This window comes from Mchenga conophoros, linkage group LG13, assembly GCF_057382185.1.
Source record: "Mchenga conophoros isolate Kocher_MC1m ecotype Shallow Benthic linkage group LG13, M_conophoros_male_GT1.1, whole genome shotgun sequence".
NCBI classification, from domain to species: domain Eukaryota; kingdom Metazoa; phylum Chordata; class Actinopteri; order Cichliformes; family Cichlidae; genus Mchenga; species Mchenga conophoros.
The window spans coordinates 11,001,649-11,026,451 of record NC_140538.1 but is presented as its reverse complement, the minus strand read 5'-3'; the positions used below and the strand labels follow the sequence as shown (position 1 = coordinate 11,026,451).

Below are 24,803 nucleotides of genomic sequence, written 5' to 3'. Positions count from 1 at the left end.
TATATATGAATTTAGTCACTATTTTTTTGTTTTACTATAACACCAGTGTCTGGTGATGGTGTATGTGTGTGTCTGCATGTGTTAGCAGTATGCCTTAGGGCTTTATGGGGGACTAGGAAAGAGTCCTCTGGTCACTTCAGTGCATGTCTCCCAAATAAGCAGAAAGCCACAAAGTAAGAAATTATTAACTTAAGGGGAAGCTTGGTCAGCATCCATTTTTGGTGTATGATTATAAGGTCCATATTTGGCTTGCAGAGGGGAAGTATCAAGTGTGCTTAAATGATCTCGTTCTTTTCTAGTACATTGACAAAAACACTTAATGCCCACAGAGTGTTAAAAATACCACGTCTCCCAGGGTGCTGTAAAATCATCGTCTTGTGATGTTGGCTTTGTTTTTCTACAGACTATAAATGTCTGTGTTTCCATTCGACAAAATCGATCTGCACAGAGTCAGTCCACGTCTTATTTTCTTTGTGTTATTCTAAAGCTGATGACTCCTCCCTTACGCAACTCTGCCACGAGGAGAGCAGATCAGCGCTTCTTCTGCAGCACAGAAAAATTGCCTTTACTTGACCTTGTGTGCTTGTTTCTGTATATTTACAAAAGTACATGAATGCACCATTTAACCCCTATCTGCAGCATCTGCCTGGCTGGTTTAAATGTGTTCTGTTTGGCCTCTGTCAATAAGTCACTGAATTCAGATTCACTCCCTGCCCTGTTGCAGAGTGTTATGCAGCAGCGTTTTGCAGTAATTGCAGCTTTTTCTTACGCAGCAGTATTTGACTTGATGAAAAATGTAAACAGACAGGCAGGTTATGTAACTCAGTGTATGGTGTCAGCGAGGTTAGTGATTGGACTAAAAACAAAACCACACTGAGTGTGTGACCTTACTCGGACCTGCGATGTTTGTTTAAATCTAATGTCACATGTTGGAGGATAAATCTGGATTCAAACCTGCAAGCAGTCATAATAACTCCTCTTATATTTGTTCTCTATGAGATATGTTTTCTTAGTCATCTCAAGCTTTCATTTTCTTTTTTACTTTATATTTATGGCTTGTGTTACTTACATAAAGCCTAAGCATCACAATTTGGCTGAGACGAAACATACTGTGATATTTTATGGCTTATGTCTATGACCCTTCAAAATTAAACATAAGTAAATACAATAAGATGTGTTATTTTTCAGTATTAATGAGTAATTGGCCGAATAAAAGGAGCCGGATAAGCACCAAAGTGGATAAACAGTGGAGGGAGGAACACACCCAGCGCTTTCTAAGTAAAGATTACAGCGTTGAAAACTTGTTTTTTTAGTGCCAAAGAGATGACAAATGCACAACAAATGTCCTTGGAATTTTCCCTGTGCTGTTTCTCCGCAGCGTAGCGGTTGTGAAAATAACAACATGAAGTGATGGGTTGCTGAGTCGTGATCATTTTACCCTTTTAATGACTGCCTCTTAGTTTTATTCAGCTCTGGTGTTATTGTAACATTCTCTTGATGGGAATTTGATCCGACAAAAATAATCACAGAGTCCTTTTGGCAGAGAACAACCTTGGATGTGATTTAATTGTCATTGCAGATGGAAAGAAAGAATGTCGACGCTGAGAAATACATGACTGAACTTAGAATATTTGAAGTTTTTCTTTCCCTCTCCTTTGAGCTTATCTCTGTTTGTGTTGCTGCGAGGAGGCAAGTCACTCTGCCAAAAAGTTACATTACAATTGCGGGTTGACATAAACGTGGGTGTACAAAGGACTTGGAGGGCTTAGATACTTTATTGTGTGTGTAATGTGAACTGAGCAATTATATCTGCCAGCCTTTCAAACAAAGAGCTCCTATCATGCAGGTTCATGTGTTTTTAATTAACAGCGTTGAGCTTTAAGACATGAGAAGACTAACCAGAGGGAAACCAAAAATAGAGTCATGATTATGAGTTCATCTGATGTGCTGTAGTACAGTGTAATTATTTATGTTGCTTAGAATCGGGGGGGCAAGACAAAGCATTTTTATGTTATATATGTTGCGGTTAGAAAAAAATACAAGCTATGTTTGTCTAGCATCTGTGTGAAATATTTCTTTTAGCACAAACTGACTGTTTCAAATTTCTTCCCTTTTGTGGGTTTCTCGGTTAACCAGCATCTGTCATTTTCATTATTATTCTAACTGCCTGACTGTTATGACGCCCTCATCTGTAATCTTAAAAATACATCTGTCTGAATTTAAAATGGAGTTTCTCTTTTAGGCTGGGAGTGAACTTGAGGATCGTGTTTACTAGCACATTGGAGCAATTTGGCAGGCTGCAACCCCATTCAGCACAATGTTGCACTAATCCAGTTTAAAAATAATTAGCTACAGGCTAGCAGGCCTGTGAAATTCCTTTCCCCTGATTGTAAATGTTCCTGTCATACCCTCCCTCTAAGTTCCCAGGCAAGAAATACATATTTGGGTTTAAAAGGCGTTTTCTTTTTAAGTCTTTTTTTTTATTCTTCCTGTAAAACAAAGTATATTATTATGAAAGAATTAGATGTTGGCAACAAAGAGCTGAAAGTATTCAGTGATTTTAAAAAGCAAATTTCCATCTAAATGGATAAATCTAATTGTCATTGTTCCCTTTCCGTCAGCTCCCAACCTGAAGGGGCGACCTCGGAAGAAGAAGCTGTCCTTCTCTCAGAGGAGAGACTCCCAGAGTCAGGCTCAGGGTCAGGGGTCATCAGGGTCAAACCAGGGTTCGACAGCAGTGACAGCACAGGAACCCTCTAGTCCAGAGGGCAAAATTACAACCAAGGTAAGATGAGTTACATTCCCTCAGGGAGTATTTACATGTTAAAACTGGGACATGGGCTAAAAGCAAATATTTCTTAAAATAAAATGGAGAAGTGTTGCCATAAAAACAGCTGCGATATCACGGTAACAAGCGTCCACTAGAGGATGCCTCATCAGTGTCACTGTACATGCATGCGTGAATGCTCCAGAGATAACCCTATAGATTAAAAAAAAAACAAAAAAAAAACACAGACTAGAACTGTTTTGGCAGCTTTGGCTCAGATTCTGAGTTATGTTGTCCTATAATTACGGGGTTCAGGGTTTGATCCCTGGATTCTTCAAATTGGCCTGGAGGAAGCAGTCTTGCACACTGTTATGGTTAGGCTTAGTAAGACAGTAATTTATCAGTTTTAGTTAAAATTGTGGGGAAGCTGTTTGCTGTTGCCTGCAGAGCGTCCTTCACATGACTCTGAGCGGACTCGGTGCTCTGAGAGGAACTGCTCTGCCACTTCACATTCCTGCACTTTATTGGAGAAAAAACACCTTTTTCATGCCAACGCAAAGCAAAAAATTGACACTGACATGGTATCCTCCAGTCAGCAGGTCTATTACACGCATTGCCTGTACGGTATACATACACCATATATTACATTTCCTTAGAACATATAGCCATGTAAGCTAGTCTACAAGGTTACACTTACATAAATATTTGTAAAAGACATATTATAAGGATATTATACAACAAATAGTAACTTTAAAGTCCACTAGCTTTATGTTAAGATCACAGCTTTTGTTGCCAACCAGCTGCTTTCCACGTTGTCCTTGAATCTTAAGTTACAGAATAACCTTTACTTTCCTACACAATGACCAACACAGCAACAGTGTAGTCTATTCGGGACGTGTAAAAAGCAACACGATTGCGAAGGCCACGTGCTACAAAAAGGGATGTCACAAATCAACACAAATGAAGCAAGGACGACTGGGGAATGAAGACTGTTTAAAAATTATTATTTTTATTATGACAGCATTTGCTGATTATACTTCTATAATTGACTTCTTCCTAAATCTAATGTGATTTCACCTGATTAACTTATCACTGATAGATTATGATATTATGATAGGATCTTTTGTTGAGAGGTACTTTTTTGTCTGTGTCACTTTCCTCATAATAGCCTCTTACCAGGTACAGTGTAATCTTAAATTGGGTTATTAATGGGTTATTTCATATTTTAATCTAAGAACAGTTTCCACCAATGAGAAGCACTCAACTCATTCTGAAATCATGTTAGTCGATGGAGGAAACTGGAAACAAGAAATAATCATCAAGCCCCATTACTAGGTCTTGTCATGTTTTCTTTATTTAAAACATCGGTTTAGTGGTATCACTTTCTATTGATATTATGATTTTGTACCTCTGTCCTCGTTTATTGTCTGACATTAGTCGTAATATTCCTGTGAGGGAAATATCTTTGGTAAAAGCTCTTCCACAGTCATTCCTATGACCTTGGACAGTTAAATCAATATAAGCAATTCTTTCTCAAAGCTGGAGTCAAACCTATCTGTGCCTAATCTGTTATGACCAGAAGAGCTGCTTCATTGATAATCAATGGGAGTTTTCCTCTGTGGCCATTAGGAATATTTACTTGTGCTTAAACTCTAACAAAAGTCATACAAACTGTCTGACATCATTTGAATAACACTCTGTTAAGGGTTTAATTTTCCGCTAAATACATCCGCTGAGTCTGTATGCTCTCTCTTTGCAGGTCAAACCCAACTGTAAAACGGTACCCAACGGAAAAATAACCGCACCGGCCAAACAAAAGGCCATTGGCCTCAGTAAGAAATCTTTATCCGAGGAGAAGGACAGAGGAAAGGAAAAGGAGAGGGAGGAGAGAAGCGAGAAAGAGGACAATAAAGAGGAGGATACATCAGAGGAGAGCCGAGCGGAGGAGCAGGCTTTCTTAGTAGACCTCTACAAGTACATGAAAGAAAGAGACACGCCCATAGAGAGGATCCCCTTCCTCGGCTTCAAACAGAGTGAGTAGGGCAACTTTTTCTCTTATTCCCTCACTGCCGTTGTTGAAGCAATGGAGCGCTCGAATCGATAGTAAAAAATTTGTGTGGATACATTTTTACAGGAGTTATTTTGAAAATTTAGGTCGTAACATCGACTGAGGCTGAGAGGAGATTAAAACAAATTTGGAGTAAAAGACACCTGTAGGAACAAGCAATAAAAAAAAAAGCCCCCAAACCTCCTCAGAATTTCCCTGCACAGAAAAAAGAAAGCACATTATTATTTGAACCCTAAAATATCGTGTGCTTGGAGAAAAGAAACACAAGTATATGTATCAGAGTGAAAGTGCACTCTGTAAGTCACACATGTCGGTGTAACGGGCAGGGGAAAACCTTGCGTGGACTCTAATCGGCATCTCTAACCACATGTTATATATGCAGAGCCCCTGTTGTGATCAAAGGAGAAACAAGTAGCTGGTTTTTAGTCAATGGTGGACTTTCTCCTATTCATCTAGAGTGTGAGAGTTTCATGTGCTCCCATATGTGATGGGCGTTATGTTTAAGGCCCCAGAATTTAAACTGCAGCCAAAATGTTAAAAAACTAACTCAGTGTGTAGTAATAATAAACTAAAGGATTAATATTCTATGTTGAGAAAAATCCCATCTAGCAGTTAGTAAAAGACTCAGGAGACTTCCTGTCAGAGCACATTTTGCCTGGCTTTTATATAAAGAGAGAATATCTTCTCTCACTTGTCAAAGGGGTTTCCTGTGAAGGCCAAGAACGTCCTCTACCAGTGTTAAAAGAACATCACATGTATGGGAAACACGTCGGCCCAAGATGAAAGATTTCTAATATAGGTCGGATGCTTAGCTTGCATTTGGTGTGAACAGGACAGAGAAGAAGAAGAAAAAACGCGCACCTAAGCATCAAAAAGGGCACACTGTGGTCTCTGGAAAGTGAAAAAGTGTGTTTGCTTTATGTGTTTGATGTCGAGGCAAGACGCATGAGAATGCGGGCTCTCTTCACAAACTGTGGTTTTCAGATTTAGTTCATGCTCAGTCTTTATTCAAGGAGGGACATAACATTTGCATTCATGTCAGAGGAACCAAGGAGAATTTAGCCATTCAGATCAGAATGTAGCACGACAACTCCAGCAAATTAACGAGAGACAGGGAGAGGGGAGACATGCCTATTGAATGTAACAGTGACAGTTTATAGCGTAGTAAAACTCATTACTCTAAACTATTACACGAAGGTAAGCTGTGGTCGACTCGACTGCGCTAACCTCACTGCGGTATTTTGACAGTCCTGTCATCTTGACTGCCGACATGTTGTTGCTTAAATAGGTCATTGTGGTTGCGGGAGATATAAAGAGGGAGCGAGGAATACGTAGAGAGTCGGAGGGAGAATTGCATACCCAACTCGCTTTACTTTTAGCTGGCATTTCTCAGTTTGAGCTCAGAATAAAGTCGAGGTCCACGCGCCAACTGTTTTACATACAGTACATGCTTTGAATCTCAAAACCAGACACATCATAAGCAAGGCCCTCATTAAATGGTGAAATCATGCTGTTTAAACTTCGTCCTTGGCAGCGAGCGCACATCAGCACATGTAAAGAGGAGGAAAAAAGGAAAACACATCATAATTAATACAACAAACCCTTAGATGTAATCAGACGCCGTTTTCATAGTCTTCTCTTTAAACTTGCTACAAATGCATTAAAAGATCAGAGCTCACTTTCCTGAAATGGAAATCCAAATTATGTTATTTCAGTTGCATTTGAGTAATAATCTTTTATGAAGTTCTCCAGAGTTTAACAAAGCAACAGATGGTTGATTGATTTACCAGACTTACCCATGCTTTGTTGGCTGGATCACTAAAATATCCATTTGACTCACCTCCAAAAAAACCCTATCTGAGCCTGAACGAAGACTATTTCTGCGTATTCCACCTCATCTTCTAGCCTTGGAGTCTTACCTTTAACACCATAATAGTGAAGCTTTACAGTCTGGCTGAGAGATAAGACCGCTAACCACTGAAATTCAGTCGGTCTGCCTTTACCTCGAATGACTCATAATCTATTTTAAACAGAGAAATGCTAATATTGCTGGTTTAGCTCAGCACCCACTTGTTTTCCTGCTTCACTCTCATGCGGAATTCATGTTTCACTTCAAGGTTTGTATGAATTAAACATCTTAGAGCTCAAGTGCTCATCTGAGACCAGCCGGCCTCATATTCAGTTTTCTGTCAAGATAAGCACAAGATGTCTTTACATTTTAGAGGCTCAAGATATTCTTATCTTTGCTGGAAGGTGGAAATGAACAATTTCTCTGTTTAATCTAGAGATCAACATGTTGTTTAGTGTTCTACTTACAGCTAATCAGTGATTCATTTGTGAAACTATGAAAAAGTCACAGAATCCCAGCGTGCAAGGTGAAATCCAATGAACTGGGGTTTTTTTCTCCCTGCTGATGTATTTAGTAAAATGAAAAGAAAAAGAAAGTGTTCACATTTCAAGAGTTGGAGCCAGATAATTTCATCCATCGGTCCATTTTCTTAAACACCTATCCCAGCTGTCATAGGGTGAACATCAGTGTACACCCTGGACAGAGAACCAGTCTATCACAGGGCTGATGCAGCCAATTTAGAATCACCAGTTAACCTAATATGCATATTTTTGGCCTGTGGGAGGAAGCCAGAGTACCCAAATAATACAATTTTTGAATTTTTAAAATGATTGTTTGTGAAACTACCCACTGATTATTGCTGTCCCTAAACTTAATGTTCCAGCTGTAGTATGCACTCTTTTTATTCCTAATTTGCATTGCTCAGTCATTTTAAAAGCTACGAGAGCACTAGCATTTGAATTGCAGAAAACAGCTACCAAGTGTGGCTGCAGTTTATTCCAGTGAGTTGTCGTCCTTCTATTTTTGTTTTGGGATTTTTTTTTTTGTTGACTTTGCTGTACAGTTGCTGCCATTTAAGTTGCATGGCTGCAGTAGAGATTGTAGAAAGATAATTTTGAGATTGTGATAGTGGATGTAGGAGGAATAAAACAAGAGTAGAAGTAGTTACACTGTATGTTGTGAATGCCCTTGATCTCCAAGATTAACTGTTAAGTGTGAGTGTGTGCCTCTGTGTGAAATTTTTTTGTGTGTGCTTCAGTGCTCGGGCATCAGCATGTGATTGTGAACATCAGTTCCAATTTGTCTCCTTCTTCCAGCCTTGTTGTCTAATTGCCATGCCATCGGTGTGTCATTGAGGCTGCATTGTGTTCCTGTTTTGTCATCCTTATCTCAGTGATAATTGCCCCTGCCAAATAGAGGGGAATTAAGAAAAGAAATTGCTAATGACAAGACATCTAAGAAAAGGCATGTTCTCTCATTTCCTTTATGTGTCCTGTTCCCTCCCAGTCCCGTGTGCTATTGTAATAATTACAGTCGATGCATAACAAGCTAGTTAAATAGACCGTCTTTCTGTTTCTACAGTCAGAAAGCACAATACGCCAGCGTGCTCAGTTCAAACAGAAAAACCTACCCAGCTCCCTTTGTTATTCCACCCGTGCATTGACAACGGTCACAGAGAGGAGGGAAGGAAAAAATCAATGCTGTCAAATGCGGAGATAGGAAAATGTCATTTTGACAAATGCAAGGCTTTGTGTACGCACAGATTGAATTTTGATGGATTTCTCCCCAGGCGAGGCCTCCTTTTCTTATTTATAGGCCTGCATATAAAAATGTTAAACAATGATGTTACAGAAAGCAAATACAAATGTCATTGGCACAAAAGTCTCCCAATGAACTCGTGGTTCTTTGTTTGTGGGAAATATTTTCTTTCAAAGACAGACAGCCATTTGAAGCCTTTCTGAAAGCTTACACGGCTATTTTTAGGAAAATGTTACACAAGACTTTTATTTTGATATGGGCTGTCATGGGGTATTTGCATGGGAAAATCAATGCAAAGGAATTTGCATTAGTTCAAACAGAAGTTTGAGCATATTGCCAAGTGTTTGATGCTTTTAATGGTGTTTCATTCATACCTGCAGGCGGCAGCTGAGGGTTAACACATCTCTTTGTCAGGATAAAGCATATGCTGTATTCTATCACATAGTCATGATTGTATAAGTGCTCAGTATTCATTTGCATCCTTTTAGCTGAAGTGCAGAATTGTTTTGTGTGAAATTATGATGAAAAGCTGTTTTCACTTTTCCAGGCAAAGAATATGTAATTACTACTCTCTTCAGTGTGTCTCATTAGTTTATAGTTTAATCCGTGCATTCGCTCATTTATATGTGCATTATATGGTTTAAAGCTAAACATGTATTTGCCCGTACTGATGCTTTCTGTAGGCTTTTAGACTTTACCTAAAATAAAATGTCATCAGCTTTTAAACATGTTGATTTGTCAGTGCTAACAATCCATTTATGTAATAAATACAATTATAGCGCCCAGAACTACTTTTAATCTAAACAAATGACTTCAGCGTGTAAACATACCTTTTAGTCATAACACTTGTTTTGTTATGGCAGCTTTTAAATAAAAGTTTGATATTCATCGCCTTCTCTCTTGTGTAATGACTGCACATGACGTTATGTGTTTCAGCTCAGGTCCTTTCCCAGAGTTCCTAACTCCCTTGTTTGTCTTCTGTCTCTCCCACAGTCAACCTTTGGACTATGTTTCAAGCTGCTCAGAAACTCGGAGGATATGAGTTGGTAAGTATTCACACATGTGGCAATATAGTCCTGCTTTTCCATGAAGTTCCCTCCCCACCCTCTTTCTGTTTCTCCTCCAAAAATCCACACTTGCTCTTTTTTTTTTCTTCTAAATTGTCTCTTCCACTAATGCTGTCCTCCAACCTGTCTTCCTTCTTTCCTCCCTGCCTTTTATTTCTCTGCCCTCCTTTTACCCCTTGAGCTCAGTCACTGTTTTCCCAAGAAGAAAGTTTCGCTCAGAGCCACTTTTAGCAGAAATGATGCTGTTGTTTCAAAACCCCCTTGGAGTGGAAAACACATGTTCCTCTGTTCTAAACTGGTCAAAAGGAAATTGGTTAAATCACTCATTTTTTCCCATTTGGAGATGAAGTGAAATGCACATACATACCCACGTGTGAGCAAGTACTATATGCGAGTTCACACACAGCCAGAGTGAGTCAGAAATGAGGGTGTATGAGGCATTTAACTTGGCAGCCTTACCTGCCTTTTATTCACTCACTATTCATGTGCGACGTATTTTCAAAGTGAAGTCAATGTTTGATATTAAGTCTTCAAGTCGATTGCTTATGCCTGTTTCTAAATATGCTAGCTGTGTCGTCCAAACAGACAACTAAACTAGGCCGTAAACAGGATACAGCTCATATAATTGGGGCTCATATCCTTTTAAAACGCTCATATCTGCAGCTGATTATCTCACGTTTCATGTTGTGGCTTTGTTGGCTCTGTGGCAGCCGTCATTCTTTTGTGTTTTGTGTTGTAGCTCGTCCTTTATTCCCATCTGTTGTGGAATAAGGAGTCGTAGCAGGAACAACTGACTGCATGATGTTAACAGAGCTTATTATGTTAGAGAATTGAGTGTTGAGGATTCAATAACTGGAACATGATGACTCATCAGCTCCCCAAGACCTTGAAATGATGTCAACTACTTATGTCTTTTATTATTTTTTGGTGTTTTTCTTTCTCTTGGTCTTATTTTTATCTCTTTTTTTGTCTCTATTTCTTTTGTCTTTTTGTCTGATCACTCTGTATTCTCACCCATCGCTCCAGATCACAGTCCGCAGACAGTGGAAACATGTATATGATGAATTGGGCGGCAACCCCAGCAGCACAAGTGCCGCCACATGTACACGGAGACACTACGAGAGGTGAGTTATTATGTCGGGTAGTTATATATGACACATTGTTATGCATGCACATGTGAACAGTCTGCATCGCCTGAAGTGGGTAAACTCCTTCACAGCTACATCAAATGTACTTTCACAATGCTTTATTTGTAACATCAGGACACAGCAGAACACATATTGATCTTATTTACGGAAAGTCAATGTACACATGAAGAGCAACAGTGGGATGCCGACTGTTTTAGCATGTAGCTGTAATTGTATTTAGAAATGTCTTCCTTATCCTATGGACCTAAATCAATTCATAATGACATGAGATTTGGTTATTTTCCTTGCCTCAATTGATCAGTTGTGTGGCACAGTGAAACCAATTGTGCTGTAATCTGTTCCAATTCCGCTCTACAAACAAACCAAAGAGGATTAAGGAGTTCAAAATAACAGCAAAGTTTTTAATTATTAGCTGAACTATATGAATACGCATGCAGTCTCTCCATTTTCCACTATATATGCATTACAAGCACAGAAAGCTGCGGGATAAAATGAAAACACCAGTTTAATATATTCATTTAATCGTTCAGCCTGATACTGCAGCATTTTCAACCTCCACATTATAATCACTCAGATGGTATTACAAAACCTAAGCAAGCATATGGATATGATCCTAAGGGAGCTGTGTGGTTATTAATGCAGGGCTGCTAGCACACACTCACAAACACACACAAACACACACACACATGCAAACATACACACACAGCCACTTTCCCAAGGTTAAACAAATGCCAAATACGATCTTCCCAGCAAGAGATAACCAGTCGCTCATGAAGCAGGTCATTCCTCCGGGCCTGTGACCCTCTCCACATCCCTCCGGCTGCTGCAGGTTTATGCATCAGCACAGTTCAGGCACACACACACACACCTATCCGTAATACAGCAATATGCCAGCAGTGCCATATGAGGGAGCCAGGCACCTTCATATTGTGTCAAGATTGCATGCTGTAAGCGAATTCACGAGCACAAGCATTGGCGGCCAGGGCAGTTTTTCCAGGAAATTTGCAACACCATATTTGTGAGAGTATATTATTTTAGGTGTTGAATTTGTTGACAAGCTGACAATGCGCCTCTAAATGTTCAGCTGCAAGTGCCTCCAGTGTTTATGCTGCATTCCCAGTTGTTTCTCCGAACTTCAAATAAGAACCTGCTGCAAACTGGATGCTCTTATTTCTACTAATAATAGACGTGACTATCAATTCATGGCTTCAAATATGATACTGGGGAAAAAAGAAGTCTTTGCTTTTTTTTGTTGTTGTTGCAAAACTCAGAATCCAAGACGTGTTTCATCCTTATTTTGTGGAGTGCAGCAATTACTTTGAAGTAAAACGCTATATTGTTCATTTGTCTGTAAGGCATAAAATAGGGGTGTAGGACGAATTTGTGGGAAGCGCTGAGGTGTGACTGCTGCTGCGCTGGCCTTTCCCTCTCCAGCCACCGAGAAGCAGCTGAGAGAAAATAATGCTGAATCAATACAAAGCAATAATATCCACACACTGCAGTGAATATCAGTCTGACAGAGAGAAGGTGTAAGAAGGAGGGGATGGGGGTGACTGTGTGTGTGTGTGTGTGTGTGTGTGTGTGTGTGTGTGTGTGTGTGTGTGTGTGTGTGTGTGTGTGTGAGAGAGAGAGAGAGAGAGAGAGAGAGAGAGAGAGAGAGATATCAGCTGAAGCTGAGCAAGTTTCCATTCAGGGGAATAATTTTAGCTGAGCCTTGGTGTTTGGACTGCTTGGAGGGCAATTAGCTTCATTGTATTAACTCAGCAAACACGGCCATTCTCTCTGCATGATGAATGAGGCTGTTTGTGGGCTCGCTGAAGTATGTGTTTGTTCCCCAGAGGCGTCTTTGTTTCCACCTTTAATCATTAGTCAACGTGCTACAGAAATATATTTCACAGGGAAGAATGTACAGTGAACAAACTGGAACAACACCTATGTTTTCCTCATCTCTCAGAAGGATCACTTTGATTTGTCTCAGTGGGCCAAAGTAGAGTAGAGCAGGAAATAAGTCTCCAGCTAGTAGGAAAAAAGGAAACAATATTTCAGGACATAATTGCTTTCAATTAAGTGGATATTCTTGGCTGTCTTGGTGTTATTTGGGTTAAAGACTGTGAATATCCACAAGCATTCAGTGCTCGTTTTAAATTATACACATTATCCCTTTACAGCCCTAATGGTAAAATCATATGAAATGGTTTCCTAGGAGATGTTATTGTGAAAGATGGAGCCAGGGGCATAATCACTATATTTATGCTGTCCAGGAGCGGGCGGTAATCACTGGTAGAAATAGAGTTACATAGCTGGAATTGAACAGGAGATAACCTCAGCTAATTGTCATTTTCAAAGTTACTGTTGTTTAGGCACAGAGCGCCCTTCATTAGTGCGCAGGGAAAAATCAATGTAGAAATGTCCAAGCCAAGGTCTGCCGCTGCAGCTACGGGGAAGCTTTAATGATATTTATTTAAACCGTTTCCCGAGATTAGCTGTCAGGGCCCAGCGCTCTGAATTAAAAATGAGGTCATGAAAAAGATGGCATCAATAACCTTGAAATAGACTGCCTTTTGCTTCTGTGCTGTGCCATTTTCTCCCTCCTCTCTCTCTCTTTCACTCTCCCTCTCCCCGTCTCTCTCTCTTCCACTCCCTGCCTTGCACTTCATGCTGTTTCTTTCATTATACAGGTCAGCGCCTTTTAACAGCTCCTACATATTTAATCTTCCAGGTTTCCTACGTGATCTCTTGTAACAGAAACATCACATTCCACCATCTCTGTTCATTTCTGCCTGTTACGGATTTTTAATACCTCACCATGCCTTGGCACTCTAATGTAATTGCACCACGGGGTTGGTATTGGTGTGGGGGGGGGGGGTGTTTGGAGGGGGAGGTGGGGGGTATCCATGGCAACAGCGAAGCAATTTAGAATAATTTGCTATTTAAAAACTCTGAGGTTTTGGGTAATAGCAGAAAACGCAGATGAGGGGTTTTTGGATTAAATCATTTTGTCTATAAAGTAATGGATGTTTGCCAGATGTACTGTACGCGGAGCCTGTGAAATATTCTCTGGCTCAGATCATGCAGATATGTGTTTCTTTTAAGACAGATGCACGACTGTTCCAATTTTAGTCGACTAGATGTTTTATTGATTCAGCCTTTATTCATTCCTCCTGGTATCGATGTTCTTTTGCATTCACTAAAGCTGCTTTCCAGATATAAAAATACATTATTAGGAAACCTTGAGTCAGTCCTTGCTCTGAGAATTACCGTATAATACCACGGGTTTCAAATTTGGGCAAGAGAGAAAGAGACAGGATTGTTTTGTAAATTTTATTCTGAACTCGTCAGCGTCTCGCTCCGCATTGTCCTTGCTGTGTTGCAATACATCAGATGTAGCGCATTATATTTTTACACTGAAACACAGATTTAAGTTGGTCTGTTGTCCTGCAGCAGAGGGTATCATTAGATTGCAGTAAGAAGTGGTGTGGAAAGAGTATCACCTTGTAAACCTGAAAGAAGCAGGATGAGACGTTGATAGAATTTAATAAAGAAGTAAAAATGGTTGACTATTTTAGTTTTTAAAAAAAAGAAAGAAAGTAAAAAAACAGGAGAGAGATAGGACAGTTGCAATATGATAACATAGTATTTACTCTCAGCATTCCTTAAGACTATAATAATGTCTCAACATGTTGTCTGTATCAGAAGGATGGCCAAAGTCTTTGTATATCCATGAACACTTCCACAGAATGTGGACTTGAGCTAGAGTGGGAAGGCAGCCAAAGAGCTGCATGTTCTTTACACTAAAATAGCAGGCAGCTATTTTAACATCTGAGAGCGAGATGGTTTCCCCAAGACAAATGCTTTATTGAGCATTCAGTGATAAAAATCTCTTCTTCTTTCTTTTTTGCAGCCATCTAACAAATCACAATATCGGATCATTTCTTTATGTGTCAAATTTAATCAAAAGGTCTGAGGGTTTTTTTCCCCCAGTGGCAGTGAGAAATCACAAATTATGGCACTGATGTGTGACAGGCAATCGACTGTATGAGAATCTATTCAAGTCTACTGAAATTAATAAGTGCTTCAGTGTTGCAAATTAAATTAATGATATTCTTGCTGAGATTTCAGTCCACTTCAGGGCAGCAAGAGGGAACATATTGTGGATATTACGGCGTATTAATACTTTAGTGACTGAAAGACTTGAGTGGTCCTTTATGCAGAATAGTACACATTTATTTTAAACACTTACATGTAGCACTCTTGGCTCACACCTTGTATGGTGAACATTTACTGCAAGCTGCAGCAGCAGCTAATGAGAGCAAACCCCGGGGGAACAGTAGAGGTCATTTTAAATCTGGTATTTTCAGACTTGACAAAGGACTTAAGTTTTTCATACATTCCTGCGCTGCCCTCCTGTTTTAACTGCATGAATGAGGGTCACCTCAAGTGGTTTGGCTTCGAGACAAAAGAGAGGCTTTGAGGCATAAATCCAAAGCAAAGGGACCAGCTACAATGTCTGTTTATCCCTCTGCCGGCATCTTGGCTCTTTCTCTACAGCAGTTATTGTTTTCTCATCGCTGTGATGGTGCTTAATCATTCCACTTACATATGATAAAGATTTGATTTTATCCTTTTCTATTTTATTCTCTTTTCCTCACAGCCTTGTAAAAGTACGTTATTTTTCTTTCCTCCAAATCTTTCTACAGCCCCAGGGGCTTGTCCACCAGCCTTTTTTTTTTTCTTTTAACGCATGAAGCAGCTCTTGTGATCTTAACACAACACCAGCAAAAATTAATTTCAAGACGGATGAGAGGGAAATTGTTGAAATGGAACAGCCTGTGGGCTTTTTCCACTTATTTGGTGACTTAGGCATTTCTTGGATTTGAGCACAGTGCTTGTTCCTGTAACACAAGACTCGGACAACAGCAGCACATTGCTGGTAAAGTCACCTTGTTTTTGCCAAGTTGTCTTTTTTTTTTTGTTGTTTTCAGTAGAAGTGCTTTGTGTGTAAGCCATTATTTCAAAGGCACAGACCTGCTTAGTTGACAGTTTTGTTCTGTTGAATCACAGTGTTGTTGATCCCAGATTCCAAAATCAGTCACATATAATCCATCGTGTATATGAAGAAATATTTTTTTCTGATTAATTACATGAGATAGTTTCTGTCTATCAATATAAATATTTCATCTTCACTGCGTATTTGGATTCCTTGTTAAGGAACATGGAAAACGGCCGCTTAAACAAAAGCCAGGTGATAAATTGGCATGAGAGGAAGTTAAGTATTTATTGACCTCATAAAAATGTTGCCTCTCCTGCCTTGATGAAATTCCTTGTTGGAGTCTTCCAGTGCAGAATACGCCCCCAAGTGGCTCAAATTAATAACTACATCTGGCTTTCTCTCAACTATTTCAGTGGCTGCCAAGCTTAGCCCCTCCCCTGCTTTGAAGGAAATTGCTACTTATAGCAGTATTGTATTATAAGTGCTTATTATATCATACTACACAATCATGATTAAGTTATAGGTGCAGTGTTTGAAATTGCTTTCACACACAGGGGTCTATTAGGATTTTATTTTTAATTTTTACTTGCTTTGCCTTGTTTGTTTGTTTGTTTTTTACAGAATTAAAAATGGACTCCTGCAGTTTTAATACTTGTTTCCTGGCAGTCAAAGATACTGTAATGGGTGTATAAAATGTACAATCATATTTTGATAGACTGAAATTTTTGGTCAGTAGTTAAGTGTTACAAAACAAGTCTTTCTAACAATGAATAGAACTTCCTGAGGCTGATTTTTTTTTTTTTTTTGGTTTCCCGGACCAACATAACATCTTAAGCTTTCCATGTGTAACTATTTTCAGCTCCAGTAATTTCCCTGGTTCAGCTCTTACATTAACCAGCAACACCACCATCCCCCTAGCCCTTATTGACATTCCATAAAGTTGACCCAGGCCCAGGCAGCCATCTCTTTCCCACAGATCCTGCTGATAGTCAACAGTAGACCCTTGTATATGCAGCAAACATGTCACTTTTCTAGCCCTTGATCTCTAATAGCCTCTAGATATTTTTACATGTCGGTATGTCGATAACAATTTTCAAGACCTTTTGTTTATAACAGTGGAAGATTTACCTCACCCTCCTTTTTTGTGCAATAAGGCCTAATTATAGAAAGACTGAGAAGCACTTCCCTGTTTAACAGGGGAAAATCCACAGCTTCTACTTTAAAGTTATGTTTTCTAGGATTTTTCATTCCTTTATTCAAAATCATTTTTCCTGTTCATTAACATGTCATTATGCCGCTCTTTCTATCCTTCTGTTTCTTTTTCCTTTTGGCCCTTTCCCTCCTCTCTTCTCTTTCACAACCTCTTTGCTCTCCATCTCTCCAATAAGTCACATTTAATAGTACATTTCCTTTCTTGGCCTGGGGCCTGGTGCCAGACCAGCTGTATGAAATGTAGTTTCACCGCTTTCCCTTCCAGCACTTTTGTTCAGAGGAAAAATAACAAAAAATCCCACAGAGCCTCTTGAACTCTCTGAGGCTTTTTTTTCTTCCTTTTGAAGAGGAGGCGAAACAGCTCTTGATTCATTGTTTGTTTTACCGCCATGTCCCTTAAAAGGAATAGTGCAACCGTCTCTTGTCGTTACACGAGAAGACCTTTTTTTTTCTTCTCATGACTTAGAAAGTCATGTTTCTGTCTGGCTTTCATGGATTTTTATTGTTTTAAAGAAACTGACAGAGGAGCTGGAAAGATTTTCAGAAGAACTTATTGAAGTTCTTAGTGTCGTAGTTCTTCAGTTGTCTTGGTTTCCTGTTCCACAGCGTTTCTTATTTCTGGTCTAGTGCCAATTTCCATTTTCTTTTCCTAGCAATAAAAGCCTAAAAGTTTCCCTCACTGGTTTCTTCATGCTATTATTTTACACATGGGTGTTGTTATGTTATCCAGATCCTAATGTTCCCATTAGTTATGACATCAGATATGGAAAAGTGACTTGCGGCGTATTCAGAGGAGGATTACCAGAAGTCAAAAATAGTCTAATGTTTATTCTACAGATTTTTCCTTGTTACTTAGTATGGACTTAATGAAGTTGAAGCATACGCAGCTATTCAGGATTTCATAACATGTAACAGCTAAAGCATGCTTATACCAGCTGAAATATTTCATTATTATAACCAATTTAAGGGCTTCTATCATTAATAACATTAGTATATTAAATTAGAGATTATGTGCGGTGAAGTTAAAGAATTTGATGTCATTTCTCCAAGATATTTTCCTTTTTTTTCATTCCAAATTACATTAACTTTAGAATCCCCTCACACACACACATACACAGACACACACATATTATTTTCTGTTAAGGTTAAAGTAATACCAAATGTGATCTGTCTCAGCAGGAGATAACTGGTTATTCAAATTCTCTCTGTCTCTCTCTCACACACACACACATGTTCTGGCACCCATTTGAGCCTGGATTTCCCCTAACCTAGTTTAATTACAATAGGATCGTTAATGCTTGCCAGGTATTAAAACAAGGAGGTTTTAAAGCAAGCTATTTGATACACTGCATGCCAGGGGCGAAGCTGCAGCTCAGTTGCCAAACAATGTGGTGTATTGTATTTTACGCTAAACAACCAAGGTGTTTTGCTTTTTAAAAGAAAAAAAAAAGCTTCCACCTTTTTCCTGTTTAGCAGGAAAAAAAGCTTTTTGTTTATGTGCAATGATCCACAATATATCAGTAACCAAGCCTTGCAAAGTTGACAGGACATAACTTGATCATATCTGCTTTGCCCACATTCTTCCTCAGGCTCCTCCTCCCTTACGAGAGGCATATTAAAGGAGAGCCCGACAAACCCCTCCCCTTGGCCAAACCCAGGAAGCAGGAGACCAGCCAGGAGAAGGCGTCAGGAGCCAAAGCCAAAGGACTAGGGGCCAAGAAATTAAAAAGCCTGAGCAATCCCAAGCTGGGGAGTAAAAAGGATAGAGGGGATACACTGAAAGGCCAAGAACAGTCACAGGTTAGTAGCAAACCTATCCAGCTGCTGGCTCATCAGGATTCCATCTCACTCTCAATTCAATTTAATTTTTATGTTGCTATGCTTTCTCATCAGTCCCTCATCCCCTGTGTTGAATTTGCCAAATAAGAAAGTATGAGTTTCTTTTCTTCTTTGAAAAACTGAAATAACTATCATTTTTCCAAATTGCAGGATGATACGGTGAAAGAAGAGGATCATGACCCTCCCTCAGCCATAAAACAGGAGGTACCTCTGCAAGATGAACCAATTGTAATAGAGGAGGAAGAGTTACACCTTACCCTGAAGAAAGAGGAGTCCCTGGCGGTGGAGCAGCCATTTTCATTCTGCCCCAAAGAGCCAGACTGCAGAGGCCCACATGCTGGTCTACCCCTTTGTACTGGTTCTGGTTCCCAGCCCGAATGGAGGCAAATCAGTGAGGCCCTGCAGTCAAAACTCACCTGTGAACAGCAAAATGAAGGTCATTTCATTCCTAAAAACCCTTACCTGTCTCATCGATGGGATATAGACAAACCTGCTGGACATGTAGCCTTGCCTGAGCCCTTCTCCAGGGTCAAAGACCCCATTGAAGGTCATGGTGGGAGAGTGGGGAAGGTGTTGCCGATGTGTAAACAGGCAGACAAACAGTGTATAGACTTAAGCACAGATTCCTTCCCAGAGAAAGAAGACTATGGGGTTATTAAGAAGGAGTCTACCCAGGGCTCCGGACAGACGGCTGCCTACTGCAAAGCAAGCCAGGGGGTCATGTCTCCTTTGGCCAAAAAGAAGCTCCTCTCTCAAGTGTGTGAGTCCAACCCTTTCTCCTTTACACCTCTTTCTCTTCAGCCTCCACCTCCCACAGCTACATCCTCAGTTCCTGTCATATCAGTGTCTGAAGGGGAAAAGGAGAAGAGAAAGAGTGAAGAGGAGGGACTAGGACAAAGGCACGGTATCCCAGAGGTAGCTCCTATATTCAGGCCATCAGTCATCCAGCATGCCCAGAGCAGCAAGCCTCACCACCAAGCCACAGGTGGCCCATCAGAGAGGAGCACTGCTGGGGAGCTTTCAGAGAGTTACAATTGCCGGACAAGCCATCATCCCCAGCCTCAAGTAAGCGCACCATGGCAGCCCTATCTCCCCCGAGCTCAGGATGCCTTGGAAAACTGTGGGGAGAAGCTACTCCAGGGCCCGGCTTCTCAGCCCCGGAATTACGCAAGTGACTGCTACTCTTCCCCTCACCTCCACAATCTGTATAGGCAAACTGAGAACTGTCTGAGTCAAGAGAGGATTCCTGGCTTTGTTAGTGCAGAGCGGCGAGAGCACTACACAAGGGACCGTGAAGGCAGCCAGGGTTTTGTTTGTGGCACCCTGGAGCAAGAGGGCTTGGCCTACAGATCTCACTTCAGTGACAGGACTCAAACACACGGCGAGAGCAGAGAGGCCGAAGATGAGCCAAGAGACTTCACAGTTTCTAAACAACGCTCTCAGAGGGTTTCCTCTTTCTCTAAGCCTCCCTTCTGTAGTCTCTCATATTCCATCATGCACCAGGGTTTGGATTCTCACCCTAAAGCATGCAGAGTTCCTCCTATGACAATCTCCCCCCCCAAGCAGAACCCAGCAGAGGCATCACAGTCATTTCCCAGCCCCAAAGCTTCAGGTGAATCCTCCCTCACCAGCCCCAATCGACCCAGTAAAAGAAGTCTAGCAGAGCCCGAGAGCGAAGATGTCCCTGAAAGGAAAGTTCGTGTGGTTACACCAATCCACCCTGCTGGCACAATCCGACGTAGCGATCCAGAAGAGCTGAAACCAGCTGAGCCGGCCCATGCTGTTCACCTCAACAACCATCTTCCTGAGGGACACCCTACAACCACTTTTCCCCCACCTCATGCCGCACCCCTCTATGCTGGCATATACCCGCCTGGCAGCCTGGTTTCACCAGGGGCCCAGGACGGGCTCCAACAGCATCCGGGTCTCCAGTACCTAAAAAGCCAGTCAGCAGTATCTCCTCTTGTTCCCCCTTTATTCCACTCCATGATGCTCCACAGGCAGCTTCTGGCCTCTAGTCCTAGCCCACACCACTTCTACAGGCACCCTGGTGGGGCAGCACTGTATGGGGACCTGTTGCACCATCTATACCCTCTCTCAACCCTCCCACCACCTCAGCTGTCCTCGGTACACCCCAGCACCAGACTGTGAGAAAGAGGAGACATTTATTTCCCACTCTCTTTCTTCATCCTCAGAAACTGTCTCAGCTTTTCTTTGTCTTTGTTTCTCTATCTCGGGGATTGTGGCTCAGTCAAAACAAAACACTGATTATGTAACTTTGGCTGATAACTGACTGATAAATGCATCAGTCAGGTGGACTGAAAATTCCATTTTCTTTATTTTTTTTTAAATTGTTTATGCCTTTGTTTATATACTTTGCACTGTTCTTTATTTGTATCACCACTTACTGTATCTTTTTTGTTGTTGTCGTCGTATTCTTATTTGCACAATGCTCATGTGTATGTGCTCACAAATCAGTTTGCCGCTCTCAGTAACCATGAGTCAGGTTGTTGCTCTGGATGTGTGAAATGTTGAGGGCAACAGAGAAAAGCCATTTGTTTACTACATCTGAGGGCTAAACTTTGTTGCTTAAGAACACTACAAGTAACATGACAACGTAAATCAAATTCTTTATATAACTAGAGGTGCGTTCACAATTGCAAACCATGTTCAGCAGCTGTTTAGCGCATAATTACTCTTTAGGCAGCCAGTGGTGTTGTATCTGTTTACATGTCTCCACGCTGAGCTCTGTTGCCTGTTTGTGCCACAGTAAATCCACATGGACTCTTTAGAATAGACATTAACACTCACTGTGGTGCTGCATAACACGAATAGTTTAATCATAACAAAACATTTAGAGGTGCTGTGTATGACAGATGTACTGTAGACTCACTTGTTCCTCAGTTCAGGTTTTTTCTTTTATTAATAATCATGTATTTCAGTTCAAATACAAAATAAGCAGTTTTCATGTTCAGTCTGTTGACAAATTACTTTTTTTTGTTAAGCATTGATTAAAAAGTCATTCAATTTTTTTTACTTTCTAAACTAAAAGTGATATGACCCCCTAAACCTTTTGTGATGAGTAGACTGTAGCGGCTTGTTTTTGTCTGCAGGACCAGCATAATGAAGCAGCTGTCTGCTGTGGAATGCTCACCACAAAAAAAAATCAGCATTTCATCTTTTTGTTCTTGACTTGAAAAGCTTTTTTGTTGGTGAACATATTCTTTTCTTCAGTACGCTGAAAAGACTCCCTGTATGATTTGATAGGAATGTTGTCACTTAGGATATTACTGCTTTGCAAATATCTGTGCCTTTCGCAGTGTTGGATTAGAGTTAGCACTACAGTTGTTAAGGTTTATCTTCTGTAGCAGGGTAGGAATGTCAATATTACTGTCACTCTTGTCTGAAACGAAGCGCACAGACACCCATGCAAAAACAGTATGGCACACTTGGCTATCAGACACCAGACTTAATGTGTGAGGCACAGAATGGGATGTTTTTAAAATGTAAACAGTTATGCTGTAAACCTAATGGTTAGTATCTGTGCTTAAATTATAAAGTGCCCCTATTGTGCTCATTTACAGGTTCATAACATATTTGGGGACCTATTTGAGTAAGTTTACACACTTTATTGATGAAAACCTTTTTTCTATACTCTTCCCAACCTCTGAAATGGTCCCCCTACTTATATAAACAGTGATATTGTTAGACAAAGTCGCTGTTATAATTCTAGCAGTTCTAAGCAATGGTTTAATAGCTTGAAAGTTACAGCTATTTTAAATTAGTCTCAGTGGGTTTGTGCTCTTTCTGTTGTCTGACAGCAGAAATAGAAAAATATGTAAATGTGAGCAGCTTTATCGGGAATTTTGCTGTAAAAATACAGTATGTGTAATTGCAGAGTGCAGACAGAAGCAAAGGATGATAATGTTAGCCACACTACCCGTGCTCTGTACCAACAGTAAACACAAGAATTTCCCAATTATTCTATGATATAGCTGTCAAAAATAAAAGTAATTTGGGTTCTGGTTTAGCTCACAAGCGGCCATATTCCACAGTGGCCCTGGGTTCAACTCCGAAGGCAAAAAAGTCCATCCCCCCAAAATACTTAAAAAAACTAACGAATAAAAGATGAATCTACTGGTATTCAGTTCTTTAGGTGTAACTGAGATATGCAGCATTTTAAAGAAGTTGCAGCTGGTTGACTCTGGATTTAATTCATGCCACTGCTCATTATTCTTTGTCTGAGTGTGCACCAAACTAGCTGCTAAGAAGGCAATATGTCACAGTGTTACATTATTATGTAGGCAAGTAAGTAAAGCCTGGACTAGCAAGGCAGTTCAGCAGCAGTGTTTTCTGTGTGAGAGAATAATTTTAAATATACAAAAGAAAAGCTATATAACAGATAAATAAATAAGGTGAAACACATAGGGGCACTTTAAGAAGTTTAAATTTTAAACACTTACGCTTTAACTTAAGTAAATCTGTTGACCTAGCTTAACTCTGTCAGCCAGTCGATTATACAAGAACCTGCGAGATTTACTGATCCTGACACAGGTCTGGTGTCTGTCACCCGCAGGGCGTGTGTGCTCTATGTGTTTTCAAGCAGTGATGAAAAGGTACCAGACTCCATAAAATATGCCTACCATGCTCCATAGCCTGAGGTGGAAAGACAACACCTGCGCCGGCTTTTACAACCACTATATAATTGCAATCCAGGATAGTCGAAATACACAGTGAACATGTCTGGTGTTTCAAAAGAAGAAAAAAAAATCTGTAAAACGTCTGTAAAGTTTTACCGAATACTTAGATAAAGACATTCATTTCTGATTAAGTACTGTACATTGCTGTGTGTAGGTAAAACTGGCATTAGTGCTGGCTCCTGTACAGAACATTCATACGGGATCAATTCATGGCAACCCCTCCTTCTCGTCTTATTTTGTGTAAATAGCACTGTAGATAGGACTGCGTGGTTGTTATCATATAAACTGTTATAATCTGTATATAGTATAAAAACAGTATAAAAGTTGGTTACACAATCTAGCCGTGTCCTTGTTTGCTCTGTTTCAAGGTCACCGTGATCACGTTAAATTCAAACACTACAATTTAAGAATTAGGATATTGTTTATTTGTTGTCGTTTCACTTTTTTTTTCCATGTCGTTTCCATTAATGTGCATCCTGAAAGTGTTTTTGATACAGCAGCCATCTGTTTACCAATCACCCAGCTGGCAGGCAAGACAAAAAAAATACACATTTTGTATTATATGACCTCCTGTATATTTAATTAAAGTATTTTACTATCTATATGTTTCTTCAGTGGTGTTCTTTAACTGAACTGCAGATAAATAGCAAGGGTTGGATAAACTGGTATTTAATGTCAGTGTGCTAACATCAAAGCAATGCTTTTTTTTCCCTCCCTCAGTAAATGCAGTGTGAATGGGGTTTTATTATTGTAATACCATTATCTGGCTATGAGATTCCATCCGCCTTAATCTTCACAACAGGCTACCTCTGGGCTCAATGCCAGAGAAGCCTCTTCAGTATTTGCTGCAGTAGAGAAATGTGCCAGTGCATGTATCTCTATGGGATGTGTACTAGGTGGCAATAAAAGCTATGCTTTGACTTTTATTGCCACCCCCTGGTAAACCTTTAACATGAAAAATATTCAGTAATACTTCCAAGCTCAGCAAAAATAAAGCAGCCTCACCAGGGTGGAATGTAGGCCGTTTTATTGCAGATCAGCAATCATAAAAAACACGGTGAGCTTCCAAGACAACAGAGTGAGAAGAAAATTGCACCTTTTGAGAAACATTAACTACTATATTTTTTTAACATTGCACTATACGCAAATTACACTGCAGTGGGACATGATTAATGAATAGCTATGTTGCAATACATAAAATTAAGTGCCAGTAAAAGTCTAAATAATGAACATGCTAAACAACAACCATTGAGATCAGAGGACAATACTAATGTAAAAAACTCCAAAATATTTTGATCAAAAACAGTAAAACAAACAAACAAAAAAAACAAACAACAACAACTACAAATTCAAGATGCTGTTTTTATTTATATAAACTGATTATAAATTCATAAAATGAAAGGAA

At 40.0% G+C, this 24,803-nt stretch overlaps 1 protein-coding gene across 1 annotated transcript in view; it reads left to right on the top strand.

The window, feature by feature from the left end:
- Positions 1–23,994, top strand: part of arid5b (AT-rich interaction domain 5B) — a 77,137-nt gene extending 53,143 nt beyond the window's left edge. Inside the window, exons 5-10 of the mRNA XM_085296427.1 lie at positions 2,622–2,785; positions 4,527–4,800; positions 9,436–9,488; positions 10,536–10,633; positions 18,449–18,659; positions 18,849–23,994. Of these exons, the coding sequence (XP_085152553.1) occupies positions 2,622–2,785; positions 4,527–4,800; positions 9,436–9,488; positions 10,536–10,633; positions 18,449–18,659; positions 18,849–20,849 (2,801 nt within the window). The 3' untranslated portion in view covers positions 20,850–23,994. The remainder of the gene's footprint in view (positions 1–2,621; positions 2,786–4,526; positions 4,801–9,435; positions 9,489–10,535; positions 10,634–18,448; positions 18,660–18,848) is intronic.
- Positions 23,995–24,803: the final 809 nt, after the last annotated feature.